General features: G+C 39.6%; 1 protein-coding gene across 7 annotated transcripts in view; it reads left to right on the plus strand.

Annotated features, from left to right (window-relative positions):
- ARID1B (AT-rich interaction domain 1B) overlaps positions 1-22,826 on the plus strand; it is a 316,149-nt gene that overhangs the window by 285,414 nt on the left and 7,909 nt on the right. For 4 of the 7 annotated variants that reach the window (XM_085217103.1, XM_085217108.1, XM_085217105.1 and 1 more), the window contains 7 exons: positions 3,732-3,941; positions 7,421-7,625; positions 14,668-14,806; positions 15,593-15,765; positions 17,497-17,647; positions 18,604-18,720; positions 20,259-20,355. In XM_085217103.1, the coding sequence (XP_085073229.1) occupies positions 3,732-3,941; positions 7,421-7,625; positions 14,668-14,806; positions 15,593-15,765; positions 17,497-17,647; positions 18,604-18,720; positions 20,259-20,355 (1,092 nt within the window). The remainder of the gene's footprint in view (positions 1-3,731; positions 3,942-7,420; positions 7,626-14,667; positions 14,807-15,592; positions 15,766-17,496; positions 17,648-18,603; positions 18,721-20,258; positions 20,356-22,826) is intronic. The other 3 variants (XM_085217106.1, XM_085217107.1, XM_085217109.1) reach the window with 1 other exon arrangement.

Genomic DNA, 22,826 nt, shown 5'->3' on the forward strand with positions numbered 1-22,826 from the left:
TGAAAATGAGTATGCACTGTGCGTGGTCACTGCAACACGAGTAAAACAGTAGGTTATGAAAATCCCATAAAATGCTGTTCGTTGTTTGTAGTCAGACGTGAACATGACAGTAGAGACACCTGAGTAGCACTGTGTCTCTGTGGTGCTAGCTTTGAGGGGGTTTGCAGAGTCCTTCAGGATATATCTTGGCAGAGGATTGTGTCCTGTAACAGCCTCTGTCTGAGATTGGCCTGCAGCCAGTTTTGCTGCCTGTGTATGCACATTGTTCTGTAGTGAAAGAGCACTGTGTAGTAAGTGTAGTGTTGGCAAATCCTTTACTGAAGTGGGGAAAGTGAACAGTAGATAGTTCTATAAATACAGGTAGCTAGGGAGATGTGCAGAAATAACTACCACTGCCTTCATGTGAAAATTTCACATTTAGAAGTTTTTGTTGCTCTGAAGGATTAGGTAGCTTCACCATGCCAGTCTGTATGAAGCTGCACAACTTCAATAGGGGATAGGTATATCGAAAATAAAGTATGGGGTTAGGCAAATTTAATGGGGAATTGGCTTTGGCATCTGTATTCTTTGTTGTTTTTTTTTGTTGTTGTTTTGTGTTTTTTTTAATCATCCAGTTAAAGATGGATAGTAACATCTGTAGAATGACTGGGAATTGAGGGCAGAGTAGGATACAGCTAAGTTAATGAAGGTGTGTGCAACAGGATTGCACCAGTATTTTTTACCAGAATTATCAACAAATCAAAGAAAAGCTCATCATCTGTTTTCTTTCAGCATTGCCTTGCATGCACTCACTTGAGCTAAGGATCTGTTAATGATGTCATCCTGTAATAAACCTGTATTTTCTGGGAGTTAACATTGACCTATAGGCAGATTAAGGCTTCCAGCTGAATGCACCCTTGTGGATCTGAAGTTTGTGTGTAGACTAGTTTGCACACATCTGTCATTTTTACATGTTTACATTTATAAAAATAGAGAAGAGAAAAAGATCTTTACTCTTGAGGAATAGCATTTTTCCCACCAATGCATTCTTCTAAAGTTAACATTTCATTTTAGAAGAAAATTGTGCCCATTTTACAAAGCCTGACAACCTGAAAGCTAACACAGTAAGAAACACTTCTTACCTTCTGTAAGCTGTGAAAAGTTTTCAGATTATACTGTCATTTTAGAGCCTGCTGCCGCATTGCTGAAAAGCAGCATTATTTGAGACGTACAGTAGAAGAACACAGAATGAAAAATTCTTTACTGGCTTCCGTTCTGCTGAGTCTGATTTGAAAAAGAGAATCTTACCATATAAAAACCGAAGCATAAAACTGGTAAATCTGAACATTCTTAATGGTGAACTACCATAAATTTGAAAAAGAAACTTCTTTGTTGCCAAAATGTTAAAATTCAAGGGCATACAATATTTACTGAGTAAAAGGTGAAATTTCCTACCCTCATTTTTACTGGAGTTCCTTGGCTTCCTAGGTGCGAATTAAAATTAATGGTAATGCTGATGAATAGTAATGTAGCTTTGTTATTACTGCAGTTGGTAGAGGAGTAGCATCAATTTACTCTGGTGTTTGAGTCTATGAAATTATCTATCTGCTTACATTACAAAGTCATATTAGTAGCAATATGACTTGCCTACAGCCCTCACTGCACCCACCACCAAAAAAATCTTTGACAAAGTATATTTATTGAAAAAAATTAATTCTCTTGAACACCTAAATACATAGCAAGTGATGTTTTGAGTGAAGTGGTTGCCATTGTAGAATCAGTTTGTCCTTCCATTGCATAATCAAAATCTGCAGGACATATCAGAATGCTTTCTTGCCAGCCACTTAATATTAGTAAAACAAATTCAGCCCTGACTTTACTAAGATTTTTAACACAAGTGAATCTGACTCAAGTAAATTCAAGGCAGTATCTTGTTTCTAAGTGAAGAAAGTAATATTATCTGTCTGTAGGAAGGATTACTGCAAGGGAGTTGCAGGATGTAAAGCAGAAAACTTTATGGGAGGCTATTTATTTAATTAAAATGAATATCCATTCACTGGAAAGAACAGCAATGGCTCATGGAACTGTTGGATCACACTCTCTTGGCTTCGTGTTTCTTTTCTCCTGGCTTTCCTCCAGCATTGCCAAGTTTCAGCTGGAGGGAGATACAGAGCCTGTCATATTTTCCAGGCTAATGTGCAAGATGAATGGTGGCAATGCTTTTAAAATCATTGGCAGTTGGATGCTACTATGCTGCATCTTTCATGGTGTCAAGTGCCAGCACTCACCATCACAGTGTGGGGGCATGCACAAGTGACTGGTGCTGTAGCACCCATGGGGCACTTCAAGAGTCTTGTTTAGAAGTGTTCAACTAGAATTAAGGTGTTCTTTTCTTTAGAGCAGTACTGTCTCCTGTTCAAAGTAAGGAAAGGCAAAGGAGGAAAAGAGTGATTGACTAGATGATTTTGACGCATCTACTGCAGTCAACAAGCAAGTTTAGGATTTTACTGTATAAAGAGTATGTTTCCCTTCATGTACTTGGCTCCTTTCCCAAAGCTTTATATCAGTCTTTCTCTCTTGTGTTTAGTTCTAAGCTACTCCATCTTCCAGTGCAGGGCAAATCACTTCACCCTGTGCAAGTGGAGGGTCTGCCATCAGTGGTAACGGCTCCTCTGCTGTCCAGTCAGAGGCCTTAGACGGTGTGTGGTCCATCCACACATGGCACAGAGCCCAGCTCACAGTTGCAAGAAGAGGATATGGTGAGAAGTTACGTGTTCCAACTTGTGTAGCAGCCTCACTGCTTCCTCTGTCCCTAGCAAAAAAAGGATGTCGAGATAGCATGAGCTTTTGTTAGCTGTCAGGTCAGAATAGCAGCAAGAGAAAGGGTTCAGGCCTGCACTTCTGCTCTTTCCACTTCTTTCACTTTTCTTGATGGTGCTTCAGCTCTGATTGCTGTGAATCCTGTTCTTCCCCAGGTCATAAAGCACATTCTCTTCCCAAGGCAGGACGTGTGAAATGACCATCTTCTGTTGTCTTTTTAAGAGAGGAGAGTATTACCTACTCCTGAGCATTATTGGCTCAGGCAGCTGATTCACATTTCTCGAAGAGTATTGCCACCAATCTCCTTGTTCTGTAGGCACTCTTAATTGTCTTTCTCTTGGCCAACAGTAGTGTGAACAGTCAGTAAAGCAATACCATTTATGACTCTCTAAATTGGGTACCGCTCCCCAGGGTACTAGATTTTTGTAATCCATGCATTAGGCTACCTTCGTGCAATTCCTGTTTTGTTGAAACACTTGTAGGTCTTCTAGCCCTTTTTAAGGTGGAAAGGGAGAGTGTTCATTAGTTTGTTTTTAGTATAAGCTGTGTGGGACAAACTTGTTTCCAATTTTGCCAAAATTACTGCTTGCAAAGCACTTTGAGATAAGTGGATGAGATGCACTATGTGAGAGATATCTGTTATTAAAATGAAATGAGGCAACATCAGAAACTTGCCTTCTGGGATCCAAAGTTCAGATGGTGAAAGAAACATGAGAATGGGGAGTTTGGGCCCTTTTAATTGAAAAGCTGAATTTTCAGTATATGGACAGAATGTACTGTTTGTGCCTGAACTAGTAGCCTTCATTCCTGACTGTTGTGTGATAGCTTTAGTTTGTTTGACATCTTCTCTTTTTCAATGTTGTGAGTTTCTTACTTTCTTTTCCCTCCCCTTCCCACCCTTCCCCCAACTCTTGTTTCTTTTTGCCATTCAGAAATCAAGTTCCTCTACCACAACTGGAGAGAAGATCACAAAAGTCTATGAACTTGGCAATGAACCAGAGCGCAAGATGTGGGTAGACCGGTATCTCACGTTCATGGAGGAGAGGGGCACACCTGTGGCCAGTCTGCCAGCTGTGGGCAAGAAGCCCTTGGACCTGTTCAGGCTGTATGTCTGCGTCAAAGAGATTGGAGGTTTAGCGCAGGTGAGAGGTGCCTCACAGCAAATCTTTGGAGAAGTCAGCACACCATTTTCTAGAATGTTTCCTGCTGGTTACACAATCGCATTTACAGCCCTGAAAACAGAATTAAGTAGAGTTTGATCATATTTATGCTTGTATGTTTGTCTGGAGTTCATCTTGGGCTACGTGATTGCTCTAAAAGCCTACGGTTTGAAAGAAGATTGATCATTGCTGTAGACAGTTCGTTGTTGTTGCATGTTCACGCTGCTAAGAGAAGGGGAGAGGAAAAGGCCATTGCATCAAATTCACATGTAAGAAGCAGATGATAGAACTGAAAGGAAATAGCTGAAAGAAAAGAGATTTGGAAATCCATCCTTCCCAGATAGATGCACTGCCTCTGGGACAAATCAGTTCATTTCTCCAGAGAAGTGGTAGATTGATTCTTGAAAACATAGTCACCTTCATCCCAAATCTTTCATTTCCGATTGTCTCTATACAGTGCACTTGTGTCTTAGACAAGAACTGTGCTTTTCCTGTCTTTGGAAAACACTTACAGGATATTTTGGTTTGCAATGCAAACATGATCATTACAAAGAAAAGATGAATTTCTTAGTTGTGAAGAAGGGAAATGAAAGCAGGAAGAGCTGAGAATAAAAATGTGCTAGAAATGTAAGTACATGTAATGCTAGAAATGTAAGTATTAACATTGCTATATTAGAATAGAGAATGTACAATATCTGTGACCTTATTCTTCCTGAGCATATTTGTTATGCCACAGATGGAAGAAGCTTTCTTTTGTGTACTCACCAGTCAGCTGGAACTTTACCAAAAGAATAGATGGAAATAACATACATAGGGTTCTGTATGACTGATCTCCACAGAGCAAAACTACGTGTTCCTTTGTCTAGCAATATCAAAAGTTAGTAAATTGTCAGTATTTGCAAAGTTAGATTTTGTATTTGACATTAGTTCTCCTTTCCTAATGCTTACAAAGCACCCATTTCATCTACAGGGTCAGTCTGGCCAGGTGCTAGAAGCTACTGTGAAGTGCTGAGATCCTTATTTTCTGTGAATTCAAGAGCATTTGTGCATATTCAGTGCTTCACAAGACTAGGGCTTAAAGATAGGGGTACAGATAGATGTTTATGCAGTATGTAATATTTAAATATATATCATATTACAATAATTAGAAAATATTATCTCAAAAATATAGCAAGTCAAATTAGCTCCTTAGAAAATGAGCACATTTTAATGATCTATCTGGTTAGCTCAAGAATGAAACTTCCAACATTAATTAATACCATTATTACTGCTGTTATTAATAGTACGCTTCACAACACAGGACTTGACTGCTGAATTAAATCACTGACCCAAGTCCAGAAATGTTAGCTATTCCTGTTATTAGAGGAAGGCAGAGAAACCTAATACACTTCACCTTGCCTGTTGTTAAATGCTATATATGGGCAAGAGATGGTATCCTGACATTTTTAGTGATCAGCTCATGCCCCCCAGCATCATAAAGATTTGATTACTTTTAGCTGAGAAACTTTATTACAGGTAAATCGTATCATGCAGCTGCTCTGCCTCATACAGCATGATTGTGCCCACAGCATGACTCTTAGAATGAAAAATAAAGCAGGGGGGGCAAATGGGGTGTTCTAGAGAGTTGTTAGTGTTTGCTTATTACATGGAAATTTACTTTATTTTGGGGCACTCAGTGTTAATTTGCAGTGACAGGCGTTATGCATTGCCAAAGAGTAGATGCTGTTCACTTACACTGATTTTTGAAGGATCTTGAGTTACAAAATTGTGTGCTACAGAACTGATAAGAATTGACACTGAAAGTAAGGGCTCTTGGTTTTGCTGGTATGCCCACATGAATGATCACCATGTTTATCTGTTTGGGCCTACTGTGAGGCAAAGTGCTTTGCTTGATGAGAGTTATTTAAATGCATCTGAGTGACATCTCCTAAAAAGTTGTTACTCCAGCTGCTACACTGCACATCTCCTGATTCTGCCCAGAGAGTGACAGAGAGCAGCAGTACATGCTTTCCGAATACGTGCTTTTGATGGGGTCCCAACATGAGCAGACCAGCTGTTGGCAGCCTTCTTTTAAATGCCAATATAGTGGGCATTTAGGCATGAATATTTCTGTTTGCGTTATGCAATGTGTTCATTATGTACCACTTAGCTGTACGTCAGTAGGCACAAAGGGCTGTGTAGCTGGATTTCAAGCCTCGGCAGGGGCAATTTATGGAAAATATCTTCTTTAACTCTTGAGTTCTTGTGGGATCTAACAGAGAAATAAAAACACTTTGCATAGCCATGCAAATCTGCCTGCTATTAATGCTATCCTCAGAAGTCTGGCAGCAGTATTGATGTTATTAAACACAGAGAAATTTAAGAAATATTTCTTTTGCTGGCAGAAGGCCATAGGAACAGTATGGCAAATGATAACCTTTATGGCTAGTGAAGTTAAGTTGGAATCATAGAATCTCAGGCCTCAGGAAAAGTACAAAGCATCATGGCATGCAAGAATCAGGATTCTTCCTCAACAAAGGCCCAGATGCACAAAGCCCATTTATGTCAGGGCTCCCTCCCGTCCTTGGACCATACCTAACAATTGCACAACTGGTTGAATGAACTTTAGGGCATCAGATTATACAGCAAAAACAATACTCTGTTTGACATAGGTGCATGAGCCGGTGGCATCATCCAGGATGACAAATGAACTAAGCTGTTTCTACAGATCAGCTGTGTTTGAGGAACTCAGGAAGAGAATCTTTGGATATTCTCAGCCTTGCATTGCAAACAAGATTCACAGCAGAGTTGTGCAGTCAGCACTGCAGTACAGGGTGTTGCTGGACTAGCCCTGTGTGTTTGAAGTCTGCCATAATTATTTAAAGGGCCTCACTCCACACTGCATCTCATCTAGCCAAAGGATCATTGATCTGTCCCCGCAAGATGCTGTGAAGTGAAAGGACTCAAACCAGGAATTATAGGCTAAACTATCTGACAGCTGGTGGCTCTTCTAGAGAAAAAAATATTTTTCATATCAGTGCTCAAACGCTTAAATTGCGAATAATGCTGTTATTGCTTTTTAAATTAGTTTTCAGAAGCTGCTTTTTAATTAGAATGGGGTGGGTGTGGGTGGGTGTCAGAGTGAGAGTGAGTGTGCATTTGCTTGGAGATAAATTGCTAACTGAAGAGCAGAGGCCCTGGAAGAGTGCAAGGCATTTAAAAGATGCACCATGCAGAAGACTTTGAACAAAGCTTTTTATGTAGCTATCAGCAGGTTCCTTAATGGTTTTATAACTGTAAATGCTGTCTATGCATTACTGCATGTGGGCGTAATGAGCATTAGTTAGAAGAGAAAAATAAAAAAAGTAAACCAAGATGTTAAGTACTTTTTTTTATTATTTTTACTTTTTTTTTTTTTTCCTCCTGACTTTTAAACAAACCACTTTGCTGCAAACCAATGATTCTGCCATTTATCGTGCTAGGTTAATAAAAACAAGAAGTGGCGCGAGCTTGCAACAACATTGAACGTTGGCACTTCGAGCAGTGCAGCCAGCTCCCTGAAAAAACAGTACATTCAGTACCTGTTTGCCTTCGAGTGCAAGATCGAGCGAGGGGAGGAGCCCCCTCCAGAAGTCTTCAGCACTGGAGATACTAAGAAACAACCTAAGATTCAGCCGCCATCTCCTGGTAAGCGAAAAAAAATGCAGCCTCTTACACAACCATTTTTTTAACGCAGAAGATATTCACTGGGTTGCCCGTTATATTTTTAGAAGCATGTCTTGCTAATATTAGACAAACTGCGAGAATAAATACATTGTTTTTAAACTTGATTGGGCTCCTGAATTGAGTCAGATTAGATATGTGACCCAGTTATATATCTAATCGCTGCTCAAGATGTATCTGCCAACATAGCCTTAAGATTCAAAGAGTTACGTTGTTTTAGTCAAAATGAAAGATTCTGCAGGGATGTGCTTGTGCTGTGTGACATGAGGCAGCCAACGCTAGGATTGTCCGTTTATCTAAAGATGAGATCCTCTTGCAGGAACACTGATTACCACGACTCTGAAGCTGCGTTTTCAGCATGGCTGTTGTTCAGTACAGCTTCAGTTGGAGGCAGGATGGCAGATGCTGGGCTAATGAGTGGATCTCAGATGGTTGCTCTGATGTGGCTCACGTTGAATGTATGGCAGATGGAGAGAGCTGAGAGCATGGTGTATCCCCACCGCCAGACATTGTAGTCTGGAAGCACACACGGTCTTTATTCTATTGTTGTTAATCCTGTATGCCAGATAAGTTGTTAGTATTACCGTTTTCATCTTTGAAAAATCAAAACTGGAAATGATTAATTTTGGCTGATCTTTATGTGTACAGTGTGGTGTTTGGAACCACACAGTTTTCTTCCTAAATTAATTTAATTTAAGACTCAAAAGATTTGATAGTCATGACTGATATTCAAGGGAAAATCTTCAGCAGTGACAAATTTAAGCACTTAAGAAAATGTGTAGTAAGTATTATTCTATTACATAGACATCTAGACTGCCCATGGAAGAGGAAAATTTTCCTTTGATTTGCTGGTTATTAGACTTGTCTGAGCTACAGAATAATTCTGCTAATACCTACCTTCACAAGTGCTGTTAGGAAGATCACCTTGTGTTAGTGCCAAGAGAACGTAATTCCTGGAATGTTTACAGCAGTTCCCTGTGAAAGGCAATAACAAAAAGTATTTAATAACTTCTGTTATTTCACTTCACTGGCAGAAAATGGGAAGTTGAGAGTCAGGGACCCAGCAACCTCTCCAGGGGTTTGCAGGTTGTATTGTACTACTTTGAGATTTCCTATTGTGGATACCAGAAAATTCAAAAACCTTTATCACCATATAAAAGAGCTTTTGCCATTTCATATGATAGTGCTTTGTCCTTTACAGAAGAAGGTAACGGTGATAACGCTTAGATCTTTTTCTGTATTTTTCAGCATAAGGATTTAGGAAAGTGTTTAGTTAAAATCTTCCTAGCTACACTTCCTTGTGTGAATCCTTAAATAATTCCTCTCCCCCACTAGCATTTAGACTTATCAGGTACCCCAATGCTGATTGCATAATACATAAGATTAATAGATGACTTTGTAAGGCGAGTTCAGAAAATGGAGAAATACACTCAGCACAAGAAGTGAAACCTGTAGTCCGAATGTTTATTGATCTGAAATGAGCATGTATGTCTAGAATATTTCCCAGTGCAAAAATTAAAAGGTGTTATGTTTACCTGTCATTCTGAGAAGACAGTTAAGGGGCATGAAACTGTTCAGGCTTACAAAGGAGGGTGAGGAGGAAATTCATCTCTTTCTAAAACAGCAGTTTTAGAAGCAGCAGCAGTACTGAAAATGAAAGGATGTTGTGCTTTGCGGTATCCTCCCTTGCCCATCCCCCTCCAGCACTGCTCTCAGCAGTTTGTTCAGGGACAATCACTGTGAATCAGCTGAAGTTTGAGCTAAAGAATCCTTATTCAAATACATAGGCAGGAAACAAAGAAACAGAAATACCAGATGTACCGTTTTACTGAGTCCTTTGTATCAGGGCACTACAGATGAAAATGACAAAGTCCGAGTTTAAATTTATTGTAACATTCAAGGAAGCCATCTATGAGGGGAACTGAAACTATTTTTCTAAAATAAAAACACAGCAGGACATAGAAACGAGTAGAAGAGGAAGCAAGCAAAGATCTCAAGATTTGTTTTGTTGGCTAGAAAAGAACTCGTGTCACTGAATGGACTGCACTTCTCTGCAGAGAAAGGCTTTCCCAGTGTGTTTCAACTTCAGTACATGAAATCCCGCTGAGGTATAGACGCTGCAGAGAGTACAGGCCTGTTCTCTCTAATACTCAGCTTTTTTTCTTGCTCCTTTTTCTTCAGTATATGCCAACATTAGCTGCACAAAAGAAGGAGAGTTGTGGATGTATTTCAGATAATCTGTTACTCTTTGGCATTCAGAGGAAACAGGATACCAATACAACAAGAAACGGTAGCCTCGGAGGGTCCTTGCTTTAACCATTCACCTCTGTTGTGCAGCTAGCTCAGCATAGGCAGAGCAGCTGTGAGGCCAAATCCATGTGCAGAGAGCTAGTGGCAGTGTTAGCGCTTTGGGCATTTTGGTTTAAAAATAAATAAATAAATAAAAAGCAGGGAGACTTTTCTCAGAGGGGGGCTGTTGTATTTTGTCCAATTCTACAGCTGATGCTACAAGATCTGAGTCACTAGAGTCACTAGAGTTTAAAAACCAGCTGATCTTCATAAAATTTCTGAAAATAAATATTTCAACTGCTCTGTACCAACCGTCTTGGTATAGAGGAGAATCAAGTTCCTGTTTAGTGTAGATGCTCAGGAAGGTACAAGCAGAAGCACAGGGTCAGAGCAAGTCGGTTCTTGTGGATGTCCCTCATCCAAAGGGTGGCTGTGTGGCTGCCTCAGAGGTGACTCTTGGGCATTGTAGTGGGCACGCTAGGAAATATAGTGTGACAACTGGAGCAGGCAGGTCCCAGCAGGAGGACCCATCCCCTCAAGGGAAAGATGTGATGTGCAAGTTGAACTTAGGGGACTGTGATACAGTGGTCTGGGTTCGTGTGTTAGTCCATTTTCTTGTAGCACCATGGTTGGGATTTCCCATCACTACTACCAGCAGCAAATGCACTGTAAATTTTTGGCTGCATTGTGCAATTTGTGTGACTCTCAGAAATGCAGACTGAGGTATTTACCCTGTGCCAAAGGAGCAGAATGGGCTCTGAGGCACAGCTGGGAGGAGGGATGCTCTGAGTAACAAACGGCTGCTGGCCCCGGTGTCAGCAGAGACTGAGCCCCCGGTGTCAGCAGAGACTGAGTCACAATAGACCTGGAGAACATGTGCATGTTCTGGGAGGAGAGCAAGGGAGCGTTTCCTTGGCAGCAGAGAAACAAGACTTGGGGAGGGGACAGCGGGGGGACGCGGCACTCCGCAGCCCTTTGATGGGCGCCTCCGTAACCAAACCCATCCGTCTTGGCCGACTGACTGAAGCGCTATTCTTAGCAGACAGGTGATGTCATGCAGCGAGTGGTGAGGCCAGCCAGGGAATCCCCACGGAAGATGGATGGGTGAGGGGTTGGAGGAGGGGGGCAGGCAGAGGCACCCCGCTCCCGCTGGGAGGGACTCTGCAACAGCCAATGCCCCCAGCCGGCCGGAGTGGGGCACTGGGTTTGTGCCGTGTAAATTATCCTCCCAGCGTGGCGGCTGGCTGCTGGGCTGGAGTGTGTGAATGTGCTTAACCCTCAGTAACCTTTTCATTGTTTACTTTAGAGTATACATTTGTAGCTTCTGGCAAAAGGTAGGCATATCCTAGAGAGCATGTCAGGCCTCATATTAATGGCGTTTCAAGAGGTTGCTGGGGTTTTTTTTCTTTTTTTCCTAGAGGGAAAAGAAGCAAGAAAATGCTTCTTTTAATGTTTGGTTGTTTGTTTTTTTTTTTTAATCTGTGTGTTTCTGTTCTGGTAAATAAAGGGTCTTTCCTGAAAGCAGCCCACACTGCCATGCAAGGAAAAAGCCAAGCAATGCTGTGTGATTCTGCCATTGAGTGAATGGTGTGTAGGATTTCAGTTCTCACTGATGGCCTCTATTTGTGCTACTCTCTTCAGTCAGACTCAGAGAACTATAACTTCACTCTTTGTTTTTTTCTCTTTGTCTTCGTTACAAATGCATATGAAGTTTATAAAATAATTAATCAGCCTTTTCAGTAACCACTGAAGAGAAAAAGGAGCGTGATTCCCATTCTACAGATAAGAAAAAACAAGAAAAACCACCAAGACTTTTACATCATGAGTATCATTCTGAGTGACAGTTCTCTAAGTTTTGCCATGTGTTGCCCTTTGTATGATCTCTCCTGTTCTACCCAGACACAAATCAGCATTTCAGACTCTCTGAAAAAGGACCACACATCTAAGAACTCTTGTAAAAAGTTTGATTTCACTCATATGCCTGGTATTGTGCAGAATTTTTTTAGAGGACCAAGAAAAAAAAATGAGCTTGAGAAGATCCATCTGGCTAACTTCCTTGTGATTGGCTCAAACACTGCAAAGCTTTAAGTAACTGAAAATAACATCCTACAAGGAAAAGGGTTATGTTATTTAAAAAATTATATCTGCTCTACCAGTAGTAAACATTTCAAGTATGCACTTAGATTATTCTTCCTCGAGGATGTACTTTTTCCAATGACAGTAATACTAGAACATAGATGAACTACTCAGTGGCCTATGAGCATATGACATGGATATATATATATCCACACTAGGGCTCTTCTTGGTGGCTGATGACCTAATCCAGAGGTTGACATATTTGCAGTCCCTTCTCTGTAGGAGTGTGTCTGACCCAGCAGAAGCCTAGAGCAAAGTTCATTAACTAAACAGTACCAGAAACTTTGCACTTTTTATAATAGTATTTGCCTTCAATTTTTCATATGTTTGTTAGCAGTCATTTAGAAAAGTGTCAGGGTGGGGGGGAACAACTATAACTTCCACCAAGCAGATAGAAATGTAGCTTGCAGATTCTCAGGTGGATATTTTCATTCTTAAAACTTTCCTTGTAAAAAAGGCATCTAAAAATAACATTGTTATGTATAAGAAAGATTCTGAATATTTACACAGCCCATTAATAGTGAAGAGCATTTTACTTGTTTTATTTAGATTTACTTTAGATGTGAATTAATTTCTTTGCTCAGGTAGAATAGGGAGGAACTTAATTGCTGCTTAAAAGCCAATCATCAGAGAAATGTGTGTGGTGATGCAATATCATTTTTTACTGTAAGTATATGGGTAAACTAAGATGTTTGCTTACATGGTTCTGATATAACAAGATGATGATGGCGTGTGACAACTCAGAAATGCTTTCAAGCTTTTTAGAAGTAATCTAGCATTGTGTTTAAAGTGCAGTAGACCTTACAATACAAAAAGGCAGGAAAATGATCCTGTCTCACCCAGGGGTCTTATATACAAAAGGCTCATTTTATGTGAACGTAATGATTTTCTTTATTATTTTACATATATGTTTTATTACAGTGCTAAAGCCTTCAGTCAACTGTAACATTAACTGTTGCATATGTTGTTGTAACTGTATTAATGCTATCAGAGAGCTTTTCTTGACCTTTTTTTGAACCTCATTACAGCGTGAATATAGTCCAAACACACCTTAGAAAGGTGAGGGCAGGAGCAACATGGACTACAAATTGTGCATTTTACATATGCTCTTGCTACTGAAACTGATTTCCAGATAGCGGAACATGTGTTACAGATATAAATGAAACACATAAAAAGGGTGTTCTTCAGTTAAAAACAAGCTCTGCCTGTCAGGGTGATGTGTGTTCTAGGATTCTGAGTCAATTATAAACTACTCTCTCTTTCACATAGAGAAGAACAGCCCGTGCTGCTGCTTCTAGTTTTTCCTCCAACAGTAATTTATAAAGTTTTGTTAATTAGTTGTTGGATGACAATAGTCAGGCACTTAAAAATGCTCACACGAAGGTTTGTATAAGAAAAAAGACATCTCAAGCCATTGCCATGTCTTTCTAAGTTTATTAGGTTTGTGATTTTTTTCTGTTGGAAAATAGCATCCAAAGACTTGATCCTACAAGTTCTCGGGAAGAATTCCTGCTTCACCAAAGTAGACAAGGGCAATCTGATGCAAAGCTTAGGCACTGTTACTGATGCCCATCTATCACCTTCTAAATCAGAAAAATGCCACATCATGTGTTGGAGGAGGACTTTCTCAGTATTTGTATGAAAATAGAAACTGCACTGTCTACTTTAAAAGACTATTCTGAATGTAATTTATCATTAGCTTATATGATATATTCATTTAATGTCCTTATTACTGCTCAGTCTCTTTAGAGTAGAACATTACATGCTTCTCTCCATTTATCATCACATCAAAAATGTTGCTATTTCCAGCTTGGGATATTCTATGATTCTGTTCACCATGGTTAAGGAGGCCAGTAGTGCAGTACTCTATTGTTGTCTGAGATCTCGGCATAAAAATTCTTGCAGAATTGACCTGATCTTGTTACACATGCTTTACAGTGATCCTAACTGCATTTTGTTAAGTTGTTCATTGCTATTTTTACAATGTTATGCTTTCTTCTTACCCCAGATGGCCTTCTAAATTTCTTGAATTCAATCTTTTGCCACATTGTCTCAAAGATAGCATAGGGTTGCAGTGTGCCCCTAACTATTAGCCATGTTTCATCTCAGAAATTCCTGCCTTTTAGTAATAAAATAGATTATGTTCTTATATTAATACAGTGGTTTAAATTTGTAGAAAAAGCTTCTGGTTGAAATTTGCTTTATAAATATCTGTATTGTGGTAGTGATCATATATATAAAGAAGCTGTGCCGAAGAAAGAACAACTTTCATCTACTCTGTTGTAAACTATAGACAATTAACTTTGTACCTCTGACCTGTGATTTAATTGATCCTTCATCTAGATGATTTCTATTCCTGTTGCTTCAGGCAGCGATTTAAATTTGTGGTTCTAGGAAAGATGATGGCTATTACCTCACAGCATATCCTGGTCTCAGAGGATTTTATGGAAGTTACAAAGTAGAGATGCATGGTATAAGCAGGCTGTTGAGGGAAACAACCAGTTTCTCTCACTGACTATTATTATTTCTGCAGTAATTTGGCTGCTACCTTCTAATATTTCCTTTTTCTTTAATCTTCCAGCTAATTCTGGTTCCTTGCAAGGCCCACAGACTCCGCAGTCTACTGGCAGTAATTCCATGACAGAAGTGCCAGGCGATTTGAAACCTCCAACACCAGCATCAACACCTCATGGACAGATGACACCTATGCAGGGTGGCAGGTATGAAATAGGCTTTGCTTCATTTTCTCTTATGCTGTTATTCTAAGCAGTTAAAGTTAGTTTTTCTCAACTATACAGGCATTCATCTGATTATGTGGTGAGCCAACCCAGCCTTAGAAGTGGCAAAAAATCATCTCTTTCTGGAGGGAAGAGAAGGAAAGGGAGGAAGGATTAGGAGCTGCAATAGCAGGGAAGGATCAAACAAGCACTAGTGCAAGCTAGAGGATGTGAACATGTGAAGATTGGGGTGGGAGGTTGAAACCAGTAACAGCACTTTAGAACCACAGCTTTCCTTCCTGGGCGCACAGATTCAGATTATTATCAAAAAAGTATTACAGTAACAATGAGATAGCAGAGGATTCAGCTGGATGGACCAAGAGATCCTTTTCAGAAATGATATTAGGAAGGTAAATGAAGTAGCTGTTTAGTCTTCAGGAGGACTATATGAAACAGATAAAAAGTAATACTAATTTGACACAGCATATGAAGCTTATGTGTATGTGAGGAACACAGCGTTGTGAAATTTCAGAAAAGTTTAGACTTTTACATGGCTAATAGGAACATGCACATTTAGGTGGAAAGCCCTGATCGTTCAGGTAAGTACCCAGATAAGCTTGGGGAAAAAAAGGGTAGGTTCTTTAGTGATTGTGAAAGTTGTTTGCTGCTTCCTCAGATGTATCCTGTGGTGATCACTGACAAACGCAGCAGTGTTTTGTAAGGTGGTCTGTTTTCACAGTTCTTATGAATACACGATGATGTTAATGCCTCCTTTTTCTCATCTGCTAGAAACAGCGCAGTTAGTGTGCATGATCCCTTTTCTGATGTAAGTGAATCAGCATTCCCGAAGCGAAACTCCATGACGCCAAATGCACCATACCAGCAGGGAATAAACATGCCAGATATGATGGGAAGGATGCCATACGAGCCGAATAAAGATCCTTTTGGTGGAATGAGAAAAGGTATTTTCTTTGTGGCATCTTCTTTCCTACTCACATAGATGTTATTGGAACACTCCACTCATCCGAATGAGCTGCATGCCTAGCTGATTCTCCTGTTGGCAAAACAGCAGAATTCTTGCTGCAAAAACAGCTACATTCTTTTAGCAAAAAGGCAGATCCAGTGCAATCGTTCAATTCTACTCTGGCCATATTTTCCCTTCTCAAGGTCATGCTGTGTATTTTAGTCTTAACTGTTTCCTAAAACTGCTTCTAGGAACAAATTTCAGGAATGATGGCATAAATTCCTAGGGATTTTATGCAATGCAGTATGCTTTATGAGTGTGGGTAGCAACTGCCTATCTTCAATGCTGGAAGATGAAGCTGTGAAGAAACAGGCCTGATTGTGATACAGCTGGACACTGTGTGCAACTGAGCAAGTCTACTAATGCTGTCCTAATTTACATATTTTTCAGCATAGGAAAACTAACTCATGTCATTTGGACAACCCCTGACAAAAGGTGATAAACACACTATTTTTAGAAAGCAAAAACCAAAACTAATGTCAAGCCTGACTTTTGTCCCTTGGGGCAATTAACTTACAGATGTTTGTGTGGATATTGTAAAATGTGCTTAAAGTGAATCAATCTTGTATACCACGTATGTAGGAAAGTGGGAAGTCAGAATACAAACAGGACTCACACTGCAAAGAGAAGAGCAGATGAAGGAGGTGAAATTAAGAAGTGGAAATTGAAAGAGAACAAAAGGGAGAAGCGGGAATAAGAGGTCTAGAAATCAAAGGAAGAGGGATGACCAGATGAGACCAGATGAGACCAGACTAGATTAGACTAGACTAGAACAGTTCAGCTGGAAGGGACTTACCAAGATCAAGCTGCCTCATATGTGTTGCAGTGAGGAGATAGCTAGCTATCCTGATAAAATTTTTTCAAACCTTTCCTTTAAATCATGTTACCTGAGCTGTAGTCATTAGTAAAACACATTTGGAATAAGAGGAAGGTCCTCTCTGTCTTAGATTCATTTTAATTATTGTATCCACATGAGATTAAGTGGGTTTATTGCACTTTGTCATATGTATCATATTTACTTTAAGTCAAAACAGAAATGTCTGTCTGTTTAGTATCTGCAAGAAAGGACTAAAGGATAGTCACTTACTCTGTCCGGGGATTTATATGAAATATAATACTACATGTGTCTTTTCTTGGACCTTTAGAATATGCCCATTCTGCTCAAGAAGCTACTTTAGGGTACAGTAACCTTTCTGTGAGCAAGTTTATGTATATATATTTATAAATATATACATGAGTGCTTTATAGGAAAAAAGAAGAGCCTGATTCCTTCAGCTTTATAATCCAAACTATGAGATTTATGTTCATCTATTTTGTAAGATTTACTTTTGAATTCATATTTAGCATTTTTGGGGGTGAAAAGAGCAAGAGCAAGTTCATCTTCAGCTATAAAGACCTCAGGGAAGAAGCTGCCTCAATGCCTGATGAGCTTGGTTTGGTATGATAAGATTATTCTCTTCACTTGCAGCTCCTATATATTATTATAACCATCATCTTAGTAGTGGTAGTACTTCATGAGTTTTCATCAGGCCCTGGAGAGCTTGTCAGACACCAGCTAATTCTCCTTGGCAGTGTTAGAAATCTGAACATTATTTTAAAATATATCATTTAATAGAAAGATATTTTCAAACCCCTAGAATAATATATTTAATTTCCTTTACTGTTGCAGTGCCTGGAAGCAACGAGCCTTTCATGACCCCTGGACAAATGCCTAACAGTGGAATACAGGAAATGTATAACCAGAGTCCATCTGGAGCCATGTCCAACATGAGCATGAGCCAGCGACAGCAGTTCTCTTATGGAAGTGGCTATGACAGGAGGTGAGTTTTTCTTCAGGAAAAAGCAAAGGCCGTTAGTGAAAGCCATCATCTCCCCTCTCATTTTCCCATCTCACATTGCAGAGAACGTGGCAGCCTGTATTTCCTACAGCATTGTACTAAGTCACTGGGAGTTAAACCATTGGTAATGACTGCATCTAGCTGTTCACAGGAATTAATAAGGAGGAATTGTTAAACCTTCTAAATCACTCAAGCTGCAGCAGATCAGCAAGTGGGTGTGTTTGACAGCTGTCTTCAGCTGGCTGTTGTACTGGGCTGTGATGGCAGAAAGTAGCATTTGAGTATTCTTACCATGTTTTCACCTAAACAGTTGTTGGTGGGCTTTTTCTGAAAAACAAAATGCACAGCCTGTGTTTGTATTGTGGTCTGTTAGTGAATTCTCTTTGGAGATCCTGGAGTCTGTTGTCTGAGCTATAGGGGCACTAGTAGTTCAGTGTGTCTGTCAGGGCCCTCATAAGTTTGCTTTCAGTGAAGTAAGCAAAAATAAATTTGGTTCTCTTTGTTTATCCCAGGAAAGCCTTTGGAATTAAAAAAAAAGGAAGAGTGAAACATCTGACAACTGAACACTGTTATAGCAAGCAGAGACGTTGGAGAATGTTTGGATTATATTAAGTATTTGAGTAGCTTTTGCAGCTCTGGCAATATTCCCACTTTTACTTTCATTAGCTTGTGTACCCTAGCTTCCCTTTTTGTTTCCTTGTGGCAGCTAAAGTTACATAGTGTGAGTCTTCCGAGTGCAGCAGTGGAGCAGTTTTTTCTCATAGCTCGAAGTAGTAGGTGTGTGGAGTAACACAACTGTAATGCTACTCAACAGGTCATGTGCTGGGAAATCTAATTAAAGTGGAAGATGATAAGTCAAGAGAATGTTTTCTTTAAGGGATATGATTTTGGAGAATAAGTACTTTTTACAGAATGGGGTTTCCTTTGTCATTTTTTAGGTCGGATCATGGGCTGGGTCCTGAAGGCAGTATGGGACCACCTGGTCAAAGCAACATGGTGCCTTCAAACAGTGACCCAAGCATGTACTCTCCTAATCGTTACCCTGGCCAGCAAAGGTGAACATTGATTTCTCTGTTTGTAATATCTTCAATAACCAGCTAATGAGTGCTAGCAGACTCTATGAGGGCACATAGAATATGCGACTTCTTGGTGTTGCTTATGCTTTGCCTGCTCTTATTTAGGTTTTTACCATTGGTTCAGTTTCTGGAGGGTAACAGAGGATTGGGAAAATGGTTGACTTCGTGTAGCTGTAGAATCATAGATGTTAGAAAAGGAGCATGCATACTACCATATCTCCTTGCCAACACTGAACTGAATGTACAGGCCAAATTCTTCAGTGCAGTATTGAATGACACCTATTCTGAAGCTTCCAGTTTCTTTTGGATTGTGGTTATCCTGTGCCTAACCAAACTAACATTTAGAAAATTTCCTTATATATATATAATACATGTACCTTTGCCCAGTTTCATCTAATTGTACATCCAATCTTGGATGATTGTAAGCAATTCCTGTCAGTTATATGGTTTGTGTAACTGTTGCCAGGTATTTTCATCTACGTCAACGTTTTAGGAGATACTGAAAAACTATTGCTTTCACTCTCATCGAGGCACAAAAATATATGTATTTTCTCTGCTTTCGAAAAAGCCATGTCTCATCAGTTCATTTAACACATCGGGTTCCCTAATCCTGTTTTGTTTCTCAGACTCTCTGTGATATATTATTTCCATTCTTACACTCAAATAGATAAGTTCTTACTGGTTATGTACAGAGTGTAATTACTCACGTACTGGTCTGCAAGACAGTGTTAATGTTTTAGTCTTAATACTTTCCAATTACTTCATTTCCGCAAATAAAATTTCATTCAGATGTGCTAAAAATACTGCAGTTGCACTGCAGTGCCCCTCAGAGGTCATAAAAGGCCACAGGTAAGTTTCCAAGTGCAGCTCAGCTCTGCCTCTTGTGCATGCCTCATTATGTACCTTTAGTTAAAAATTACATGATTGTACATGATTGATTACAAAATTGTAAGAGTGCTGTTTTTACTCAGTGAAGATGTGTTTAAATGCTACATACTATAGCACATATCACCATTTAGAATCTTAGAATTTCTTTTCAAATTAGCAGTTAGGTATTGTTTGTGTACTTAACCTATATACCTATACATTTATTACAGTCTTAATCCAGAAAGTAGTCTTCTTGGAAACCTGCACTGTAAAAAAGCAATCTTGACGTGCTCAACCTTTGAGCTATATACATCAGGAATTTATCCTGCTATGACTGGTTCCTAGTGTCACTGCAGCTGCCTTTCTTACCTCTTTGCTGACCGTACACTATTCCCATTTCTAACACTACTCCTAAATCTCTCCACTGCATCTTCATTGCTTCTTTCCTTCTATCTGCTTTGCTTTCCTCTTTCCACTGCCAGCTCCAGCAGAGCTTACTGTATTAGTCTCTGGACCATCCCACACCATGTCTTCACCACGATTCCAAATGACAAGTATCTTCAAGGTGCAAGATCAAGACAGCATGTTCTTTTCCTGGTGTCTTAGAAACTCCAGCAGCTCTAAGTGTTGATTTGAATGCTTCATTTTAGGCATGAACCATATGGGCAGCAGTATCCAGGACAAGGACCTCCCTCAGGACAGCCACCGTATGGAGGACATCAACCTGGAATGTATCCACAGCAGCAGGTAGGAGAAGAGAAAAGAGCTACATTCATAATATTTTTTTAATAAATGCCGGTCAAAAATTCTGTATACACTCAAAACTTTGTTGATGGAATGTATGTCTTTTGGCATAGAGGAGCACTGTAGTTCGGGTCAGAATCACAGCCCGTAAGGATAAGCAGCATGTATGCAGCTATAGGAGATTATGTTCTTTACACCTGGAAGGGCATAAATTTTAACAGAAGTTCTAGAAGTTTTGTGGCTTTGAATCAAGTGAATGTCCCAAGCTAATAATCAGCAGAGTGGGAAAGTATAATTAATAGGCTAGAGTGATGCTGCCTCACTTTCAGAGGCAAATTGGAAAGTATTGCTTGACTGGCAGATTGACTCAAATTACGTCACGTAGCCAAGTGAACCCAACAGAAAACCAGAACAGAGTAAAACATGCAGTACTCACAGTTACTTAGAATGCTGTGGTGGGTCACCTGAGTTATGTATCTTAAATATATATCAGATGGTATTTTCCCTGTATTTTCTCTCTACTAATATGTTACAAATACATGAGAAAAATGTTTTAGTCTTAATAATAGTTTAAACAACTGTACATTTCAGTCTCTGTTTATAAAATCTTTGTAAATACAAATTATACTAATAATTAAGGTTTTTGTAAGATGTATCATAACTGCTTTGTGGGTAAAATAACATATTTTAAGTTAATGACAAAACTCTGATGACTTCAACAAGATTGTAGTTTCATTCTGAAATTCATTATGAAGTCAGTTCTAGACGCAGAATAATTGCAGCTAGCTTCCAAAATAGAAGGCATTTCCTTGTGATAGAATTATCAAAATGCACTTGTTTTCAGCTACTTATAGGTAGTCCTTTTCTGTCTGGGTTAGCATTTCACTTCTCTGAGCCAGTGGTCAGCTGCTGGAATGGACTGCCCAGGGAGGTGGTGGGATCACCACCCCTGGAGGTGTTCAAGAAGTGTTTAGATGTTGTACTGAGGGATGTGGTTTAGTGGAAAATATTGGTGACAGGAGGATGGTTGGACTGTGGATGATCTTAGGGGCCTTTTCCAAGCTTGGTGATACTGTGATTCGCTAGGAAATTCAGACTTTAAAAAAAAAAAAAAGAAAGAAAAAAAATTGAGATCTTAGGTTACATCATACTAAAAATGTTTACAAAGTTTGATTTCTTGCCAGTCTCTTTAGTTCATAGGATCTCTGAAATAGTGTAATCAAAAAACTGTTTTTTTGCTCTTTATTATGAACACATATGAGCAGTCAAGGTGATTCAGTGGGAAAATTGCGAAGATACGTAATAGAAGAGTTTCTGATACTCCATGCTAAAATATGTAGGTTGTATGTGAAGTATATATTCGTTAAAACGAAGAGGCAACTAGAATTTATGAAAGTATACATTGGGCCCTGTCTCTGTTGCTGTTTATATGCTTTGTATAATGGCTCTTGAATGCTTAATGCATTCAAGCATGAATGCAAAAAAAACATAGAAGAGTGAAAGGTGAGAATCCTGACCTTGCCCCCCTCAGAAAGGGCTCCCACTCCCAGAGCATTCCCCTTTTCCACCTAGCTAAAGACCAGGTTGCTCCCACCATATTCTTTCAATTTCCTAGGTTTCACCCTGTAATGGTTCAAGAAGAATGTGAAAAATAACCCTTTCAGAGTTTTATCCGTAGCCTGAAGGCTAGGGAATGGCTGGGAAGGAGGTGCTTTGTGCATGAACCCCTGGGGCTAACAAAGCCAGGTTTTTCAGTTCTTGTATGAATGCTTACAGGCTGAGAGTTGTTACACGGCAGGTTACCAGTGTTAGTGTAGTTTTGTCTTCTGCGAGGTCTCACAACTCCCCTTTCCCAGTGGGGAGACTCACATTGTGCAGCCTTAGTCACCTGCTGAACCCTTACACAGGAATGGGAATTGAGGCGCATCACTGTCCTCAGCACTTGGTTGCCATTAAGCATCTTGCCACTGCATAAAGGACAGCTCTGATCTGCCTTTAAAAAGGCACTTGCTTCATTCTCGGGTGTCTGCTTTAAGCATGTGGAATCACTGTAGCAAAACAAGCACCTTCTTTTTAGGTGTGGCAACTACTGAGGCAGTTCTTAATGTATGAATTGGCCCAAAGCGTGGAATTTACCACAGCAAGTAGTTTATGTAAGACTGAAAATAGGTTTTTCTTAGGTAGCCAGGCAGCTCTATAGCAAGTTAAAAATACATATACTTTCAAGCAATTCAGCAGTTGCAGTTTTATGTGCACCAAATTTGGAAGATGAGTTTATGAATCCCAGAGCTGTTTTAACTGACCCATATAGAATACATACAGAATTTTATCTATATGTAGATATAGATACCATGGGAGCCATAACTTTGAATTTACCACACATCATATATTCAGAAATTGCCAATTTAATTCAAATGTTTTTTGCTTGAGAGCATTCGAGGTAGTTTGAACTGTGCATCAGACTCCCTGAAGAT

The sequence above is a fragment of the Meleagris gallopavo genome, chromosome 2 (assembly GCF_905368555.1).
Source record: "Meleagris gallopavo chromosome 2, MGAL_WU_HG_1.1, whole genome shotgun sequence".
NCBI classification, from domain to species: domain Eukaryota; kingdom Metazoa; phylum Chordata; class Aves; order Galliformes; family Phasianidae; genus Meleagris; species Meleagris gallopavo.